Source organism: Protobothrops mucrosquamatus, unplaced genomic scaffold (assembly GCF_001527695.2).
Source record: "Protobothrops mucrosquamatus isolate PMUCROS unplaced genomic scaffold, P.Mucros_1.0 scaffold411, whole genome shotgun sequence".
Taxonomy (NCBI): Eukaryota; Metazoa; Chordata; class Lepidosauria; order Squamata; family Viperidae; genus Protobothrops; species Protobothrops mucrosquamatus.
In genome coordinates this window covers 662,918-671,478 of record NW_015386740.1, presented here as the reverse complement: position 1 = coordinate 671,478, position 8,561 = coordinate 662,918, and the positions used below count along the sequence as shown (strand labels likewise).

Genomic DNA, 8,561 nt, shown 5'->3' with positions numbered 1-8,561 from the left:
ATATTGGAACACTGCTATCATGTCCCCCCTCGTCCTTCTCTTCATTAAACTAGACATACCCAATTCCAGCAGCCGTTCCTTATATGCTTTAGCCTCCAGTCCCCTAATCATCTTTGTTGCTCTTCTCTGTACTCTTTCTAAAGTCTCAACATCTTTTTTACATCGCGGTGACCAAAACTGGATGCAGTATTCCAAGTGTAGCCTTACCAAGGTATTGTAAAGTGGTATTAACACTTCACGTGATCTTGATTCTAGCCCTCTGTTAATGCAGCCTAGTTGTTTCAGATTTTTTTGTCCGTTTTATAAATATTAAGAAAAAAGTAGAGTTGCCTTTTTAAGATAGATTGGTATCCCTTTCAGAAGCCTAAGTCATCTGAGTTGCATTATGAATCAAAGGGAACGAATATCTGTTGAAATGTTACCACTTCTGCTGCTGCTTCTGACGAATAAAAACATTGGAAGAAATGTCTAGCAAAATGTGTTTATAAGGCTTGATTGAACAAAGTACAGAATGGACCAAGTATTTATCAAAAAAATGTCAACTTCAATAGTGCTTTCTGTTTTAGTTGAAGGTGTTTGTTCTGTGGCAAGTTGTGTTGGCAGAGAGTTAGCCCCTCATGTGAAGAAACACGGAAGCAAACTGGTTCCAGAATCCCTTAAGAAAGACAAAGATGGAAAATCAACTTTGGATGGTGCTCTAGTTGTAGCAGCAAGCGGAATTCAAGGTAACCAAATTAAAATAGCTATCTGTCAATGCATTTTAAGTTAATTGTTTATATATTAGTTATCTCCTGGTTCTAATTGTTTTTGCAGGGTTTTCGACAGTTTGGCAGGGTTTGGAATGTGCTGCAAAATGCATTGCTAAAAATGTATCTACTGAGACAGTTCAGACAGTCAAGTACAAGTAAGTTTTTTTTCCCTCTTCTGCATAAATAATAACTGAGTGTTAGGGAATAACAACTGCATAAAAGTATTTTGTGTCTATTGCTTTAATTGAACAATTGTTATATAAATATATAGTTTTCTCAATTATATAGAAATAAAGCATAAGTTAAAAAAGGCTTTGTTACTGAAGAATCTTTCTATTTAGCAGTCCCTGTCTCCAAATATTTTTTCCCTCTCCAATGGACTGAAACAACAATCCTTTAGTAGAGCCTTTCTATGTAATATGTTGTAGAGCAGCTGTCCTCAACCTTTTTGGCACCAGGGACCAGTTTCATAAAAGACTATTTTTTCCATGGACGGGGGGGAATGGTTTGGGTTTAACTCACTCCCTATCACTCACTTCCAGCTGTGCAGCCTGGTTCCTAACAGGCCATGGACCTGTATTGGTCGGTGGGCCAGGGGTTGGGGACCCCTGTTGTATAGAAAGGGGGAAATTAACTTTCATGCCTTTTTTATTTAAAATTGGGCTATCCAATACTTTTCTATATCATTAAGGTAGTTTTATTTACTGAATAAACATGATGCTATCTATCATGCAAAAGTCATGGAGACGGAACAGGTAATGTCTAGTAATACATTATGTTCTCTGTGTGAACTGTTTCCACACTGAAAATATTATTTATTTCTGTTTTTTATGTTTGGAGCTCCCTGTCACAAATGGGGATTGCTACCAGCTTTATTCCTTTGAATATTGAATGTATATCAGATCTATGGAGGAAAATGAATGTGTGTAGGTACTGTGGGAGGGTTTTATATCGTTAGTTTTGATTACATACCATATCAACTTTCTTAACTTCTAAGAGAAATGCAAAAAATAATAATAATAATAATAATAATAATAATAATAATAATAATAATAATAATAATAATAATAATAATAATAATAACAACAACAACAACAACAACAAGTTGGAAGGGACCTTGGAGGTCATCTAGTCCAACCCCTTGCTCAGGCAGGAAACCCTATACCATTTCAGACAAATGGCTGTCCAGTCTCTTCTTAAAAACTTCCAGTGTTGGAGCATTCACCACTTCTGGAGGCAGGTTGTTCCACTGGTTAATTGTTCTAACTGTCAGGAAGTTTCTCCTTAGTTCTAGGTTGCTTCTCTCCTTGATTAGTTTCCATCCGTTGCTTCTTGTCCTGCCTTCAGGCGCCTTGGAGAATAGCTTGACTCCCTAAGTGTTAGCAATAGCTGTTGTTTCTTAATTGAACTTCCCACAAGTAGTATAAGATGTCTGTAATACATACAGAATGGCCTAAAAAGAGATACTGTGCAAAATATTAAGTGAAACTTCTAAACAGCAATCTAGCAATCATTTCTTATTTCTAAGATCTGCAGGCTATAGTGAATCAATCACTGGTCTTTGCATTCAGATGAGATTATAGCAAAAGCTACAAAGCTACATAGTTCTTTTATAGCATGTTGATCAAAGAGAGTTTGAACATGTACATACATATTCAACAACTGAATAAGCAAGTGAAATAACAAGGAGTAACTACAGCATCATAATTTTCATGAGTAGAGTTGCTGCTTTGAAATACGAAATCTTTCACTGTTATTCAACAAGTTGCCCCTGAAGAAGGAGACGTGATAAGCGTGTGGTTAATCCACAATTTCTGAACATGTTTCTATTCCATGAGAGGCATAAATTCTTTAGGAATTTGGGATCAGTGAAAATGTCAAAGGAAGTACCATTTGTCCTTATTTAGTGACTGCCTTGTTTAGCAACGTTTCAGTTATGACAGTGATGAAAAAGTAATTTGTAGGTTGCCTGCATGTCTTGAAAGGAAAGCTGAAGTTCAAATTTGCATTATTTTAAATGATATTTCTATGGAAAATAGGGTAATAGGTTCCAGCCTGACCAACCAGGAAATGAAAACACTTACATATAATTTTTATGTTTGTCATTAAATATAACAGTAAAAGATTACAAGAATATACTGTACTTACATCTTAAATATATCTTTAACGAAGTCACAAGAGTAGTCATAGAAACAAACATTTTTAGCTATCTTCTGAATAGATCTCATACATATTTAAAATAAATCAAGTGAACAAAGGACAAATTGGAGGATAAACCCATATCCGAAATATACCTATTACCGCCTACATTCTGTTGTATAGGTAGTCCTTAATTTACAATCACAATTGGGGCAGGAGTTTCCATTGTTAAAACAGTTGTGGTCATAAAGCAAATGTCACATGGCAGGACCATTTAGTGACTGCAATCCTGTCATCCAGGTTGCCATTATTAACAAAATCATGGTTTCTTAAGTGAGTAGCCACCCCAAAACTAAGCCATTCCAGGCTTGATCCCTCCCAGCCCTGAGTCTTAGTAAGGTAAGATATTGCTTCCAACTACCCCCACCTGCCTATCTCCCCCCTTCCATTTCTGCCATCTTGCTGCCATGCACCCTGCTTTGTGGGGCAGTAAGCAACTCCAGAACTGCACAACTGTGGGGTGACTTCCCACACCCTAGGAAGCTACAGCCACCCAGCCACAGTTGCCCTTGCCACCTTGCACTTCAAGACCCCTGTTGCCATGTGCTCCATTGTCCTAGGTGACCTTCACGTTCCTCTTGCTGCTGATGAGACATGACTGGCCTGGCTGCTGGATGTGGCTGTGGAAAAAGGGCCAAAAGCAGCCCCAGAGTTGCAATGCACCAAAAAGCTCCTGGGTCAATGGCACATCAAAAAGCCCCACCCCATCTTTTGCAAAGGAACTGCTTTGGGCTTCTTCTTTTTCAATGCAGTTGAAAAGCCAATTCCTATATTCTTAAGTGTAAATTTTTCAATTAATGATTAACAATGTGTGGCATATGGGAATATATATAAAACAGCTTTCCTTAATTGTACTGAGCTAAAAATTAAGTCTTAACACTTTCCTTTTTAGGTATGGGAATGATGCTGGCCAAGCTACAAATAATGCTGTGAGTTCTGCCATCAATGTTGGTGTAACAGCGTTTAATATTGACCATATTGGAATCAAAGCTATGGTCAAGAAAACTGCAAAGGAAACAGGCAACACACTCCTGGATGATTATAAGATTACCGAAAAGGATGAAAATAAAGCTCTACAAAAGAGAGAGAAAAAAGATGAACACTAAATCTGTGCAACTGAATTGCCAAAAGCCTTAATATATATTTAAATGAAATGAATTAACAGATTTGGTATTTTTATAATCTTAAACTATTTGGACTCAATTTATCAGACTTGAAGATTAACCTTTTCTAAAAATTATTTCTGTTCCCATAACTCCAATATTGCAGCCTCTTCCAGCCCAGAATTTTCCATATGTGAAACCAATTTCTAGCTAACATGGTAAAACTTTAACACATCTGGAGAGCACCAGATTGCAAAAAGCCAATTTAAGTGAAAACTAAATTTGCAATAGCATTTAACTTGCACAAGAAAAAACAACTCCTTTTTAAGTTGTAAAATGGAGTATTAGAACTTAACTTGATATATACTGTTTTAAAAACTTCTACTTCATTTTCCCCCGAATCTTATTTCAATAGTTATTGAAACTGTACTGTCTGATTAGGTAGTGTACATATTTGAACTTTATTACATAAACAACTGATTAAGCTATCAAATTATTGATAAGCTATCAAAATCAATTCCAATTCTACAGAAACCAAAGATTGATATTTTACTATTAATGTTATTAGTTTAATTTAGTTTAGTTTAAACCAGCTTTATGAAATCCTAGTTTTAATTGGAATAGATGGCAAAATTCTTAACTACTTTTGTTGGCAAAATATGATGCTGAAATAACTGAATTCTATGAAAAAAGATTTTTGCTCAAAAAAGTAAGGCTCCATTTATGGATGAAGAAAAAGCTTTATATTCTATATTTATTATAAGATAATTTATTATAAATTATTTTATTGAGAGGTCTGCATTATTCAGAAGTATATCTTGTTGCCTTGTAAGAGAATGAAATTCATTTTCTGTTAGACATTGACATTTCCTTCTTAATATGAAAAAGCAGTTGCTATTAATGTAGAATTTCCAACTTTTAGAGGTTACTTCTGATTTTGATATTGAATTTAAATAGTGGTGGTCAAATGTGATAGCAAAAAGATAGCACGTCCATTGGTTTAGGAGCTAAGCACTTGAAATGACTTATGAATTTAAAATTATAAATAAACTTAAGATGCATATTTTGGCTATCTTCATTTTTATTTAAATACACCTGCTCCTCGTTTAGTGACCAAGTTCCATTTAGATCACGAAGAAAGTTGCTAAATGAACCTATGATTGAAAAGATACTACAAAGATCACTGGTTGCTGCCATTTCATTCAGTTAAATTTCTCTTGTACAGCTATGTCAACATTACTAACACTCTGAAATGTGTTGTCATGTAAATGAAATTTGGTTAGAAATGCACACATTGATCAAAAACATATTTTTAATTATCATTTATTAGCATTGCATTTGCAAGTGGTCACTCAGGTTTTTTAGACCACTAGTCACTGTGATCCCTAAATGAAGAATATAGTATATAGACAAAATCAATGATAATAAGTTGAGAGACGGTATGATTCCTGTTAAGTTGTTCTTGCAGGTTTTAAAAAATGTAGCAAAAGCAACGAATATGTGTAAAGTATAAGTGCAAAATAGCAATATTCTTTGGGTATTCTGTTTGAAAAACATCTTGTGCCAAATAGGGATCTTTAGTGATTATTATACATTTAGCATTTCGTAAAAATAAGGAAATTTGATGTGTGGATGTTATCTATACCAAATGACTGCTAATGAAATTGTTCTTCTGTTTGCTTGATGTCTTCACTGACAAGACAGCTGCAGAAAACAAGGCTTCTTTGCTTTTCATCACACCAGGTTGGTGGGCAAGAATTTGCTGTAATATAACTGAATTTCTTAGTTCACAAGACCATTTTAGAAACACAAAACTGATGGCAGAAAAGGTCCTAGTCCTCCCTTTTTATTTTATTTTTCTTTTATTTTTAAAATAACATGGTGGATATCTTCTTATAAGGGTGGATAGCTATTGTTGATCTGTACTGCCTGTTCATACCTTCCTTTCCTGAACTTATCAGAGCTAAACAAGTATTTCCATCAGTTTGTGCCTATAGATACATATGTAGGCTTATTACAGCCAAAACTTCAATCAGAATAGAGCTGGAAGGGACCCCTCTGCTCAACCCTCTGCTGTTTAAGAAACCCATTTTGAGTTGTGTAGTTATAACTATCCCAGTGGATCTCAACTCTAGGTAACCACATCCATGTAACTTTGCCACCTGGGATGTTTTATTAATTTTCTTATATGGCCAACAGAGGTGGGGTATCTGGTCAGACACCCTCCATATACGAAGCAAGGCAATCCTGGTTAGTTTCCGATAGCCAGCATCTGGATGTTGCCACCAATAAACTAGAAGCACTTAACTTGAGGTTAGCTGGTTTCAAAAAAAAAAAAAGGCAGGGTCAGTCCACGTCTATAGAAGTTCAAACATCCTTGCAAGACATTTCTGCACTGTTAGTAACACGCGGAAGCACAGCGGGTAGTAGCTCCAGACATTCTTTCCTTTAGGCCAGTGTTTCTCAACCTTGACAATTTTAAGGCATGTGGACTTCAACTCCCAGAATTCCACAGCCAGCAGTCCACATGCCTTAAAATTGTCAAGGTTGAGAAACACTGCTTTAGGCCGTTTTCCATGCTGCTTTGTAACTTAGCTTTCTTTCTTTCTGTCGTTCCCCATTTAAAACCACTGTAATAGATGCAAATTCTAAGCAAGTCGTCGATATATTATCTTGCAACGGACACTCTAGTAGTCTAAGAAGCGCCCACGCCTCGCAGCACCGCAATACCAAAACACGGTGGCGCGCGCTGCACTTTCCAAGAAACAAGAGATCAATCCTGACGAACGAAGGCGAATATACGTGTCTCAGGATAAGGTTGCAGGATCCAATCTGAGTCGGTCCCCGGGACCGGGGTTTTTTTTTTGTCTTCCGAGCTTTCGGACTCGGAAGGCAAAACCCCTGGTCCCGGGGACCGACCCAGATTGGATCCTGCAAAGATCCATCTTCCCCCATCTCTTTCTTCGGCGCGAGGGAGGGAGGGAGCTCAGCATTGTGCCGTCGCAGGCAACGGGAGTGTTCGAAAATTCCTGCCACGTGAGCGGCGCTGTCTCTTTTCCTTCCCCGCCCTTCCCCGCGCCTCTCCTGCGTGTTCTCCAAGGCGATGAGGACGCGCGGGAGCAGCTGCGTGTGTGTAGGAAGCCATGGGGGAAGGCAGCGCTTACAGCCCAGAGCTAGACTTTGGAGGCGTGGAGCAGGAGCTGACTCAAGAGAAGCAAATGAAGTGAGTCCTGCCGTCAGCAACGCTGCGGATGTCTGAGGCGGATGACGCATAAACACCCGGAAAGGGTGTGTGTGTGTGTGTGTCGGGGGGGCGGAGAGGGGGGCTGATGCCAACCCAAAGGGATGCCAGAGGAAACTGCATTATTCGAATGGGAAGAGATATTTTTTATTACCACGCCCTGTGCACTGACATGTTCTGGAAGAGTTCTCCTAAAGCTGCAACTGTATTTGCAGAATAACGTTTTTAAAAGTTAATACAATATTCTTAGTATGTTGCAATAATACTTAAACGTTAAAGTTAGGCCGCTTTATAAAAGATTCGTGTTTTATCTCTGTTACCAAAGTCTTACCTGTACAGCTAAGAACTGTTCTTGAATTTATAGCAAAAAAGGTTTGAATCTGGGACTGTCTTAATATATTTACTTGCATTACCTGAATATATTTACAGCATGCTGTATCTTAGCGCAGGGCTTTTCAACCTTTTCACCCATTGTACCACTTTTAGGATATGGCAATATCCGAGTACCACCAGTCGCCTAGCGAGGTGTCAAAAACTTGATGACCAAAAAGGAAAAAAGTGATAAAGTACAGGTAGTCCTCGACTTACAATAGTTCGCTTAGTGACTGTTTGAAGTTACAATGGCACTGAAAAAAGTGCCCCCCAAGGCACAGCCGAGCAAGACACCTGCCTGCCCACCCGGCGGTGCTCTCATTCCCTTCCCCCGCTACCACTTTTCTAGGATGGTCGCGTATCACCTGCCAGGTGCCAATGTACCACAGGTGGTAACCGTACCACTGGTTGAAAAGCCCTGTCTTAGCGACTGGACTTAAGCTGCACATTTATATTAAATTTATGGAACATATTAAAATGGAAGATTGATAGTTTTTGTATGGCTCTTAAGCTGCCTTGCAGTCTACATGAGGCTGTTTCACAAGGTCATGTGAAGAGGGGGCAAAATGCCATGGATAAGTCACTATGCTGGTTACAGTCTTTTCATCATATTTTGAAAATTAAATTGGTATATGCTAAAATAACAGCGGGAGCCCACAAAGGATCTTCAGCTGTGGTTGGAAAGGGAGGCATACCATCTTCCCCCTTTTTCTCATGCCCTGCTGACCAGCCTACAGTTCAGCAGTGGAGTGGAGAGCAGGTACTTTCCCCCCTGCTAGTACTGGCAACTGGCAAACAGGAATCTGGGACAACTGCTGTAAATTGCACTAAGAAAAAAGGCCGAGGCAACTCTTCTTTTTCAATAAACCTGCTCAGCATTCCAGCTATAAAGTGTTT

At 38.4% G+C, this 8,561-nt stretch overlaps 2 protein-coding genes across 3 annotated transcripts in view; both read left to right on the top strand.

Annotated features, from left to right (window-relative positions):
- Positions 1-5,092, top strand: part of SPART (spartin) — a 19,809-nt gene extending 14,717 nt beyond the window's left edge. The window contains exons 6-8 of the mRNA XM_015816183.1: positions 567-725; positions 814-904; positions 3,841-5,092. Coding sequence (XP_015671669.1) covers positions 567-725; positions 814-904; positions 3,841-4,054 — 464 coding nt within the window. The 3' untranslated portion in view covers positions 4,055-5,092. The remainder of the gene's footprint in view (positions 1-566; positions 726-813; positions 905-3,840) is intronic.
- A 2,062-nt stretch (positions 5,093-7,154) lies between these two features.
- The window catches only part of LOC107287651 (coiled-coil domain-containing protein 169), a 31,946-nt gene continuing 30,539 nt past the window's right edge, over positions 7,155-8,561 (top strand). For both annotated transcript variants that reach the window (XM_015816177.1, XM_015816175.1), the window contains exon 1: positions 7,155-7,274. In XM_015816177.1, the coding sequence (XP_015671663.1) occupies positions 7,195-7,274 (80 nt within the window). In that variant the 5' untranslated portion in view covers positions 7,155-7,194. The remainder of the gene's footprint in view (positions 7,275-8,561) is intronic.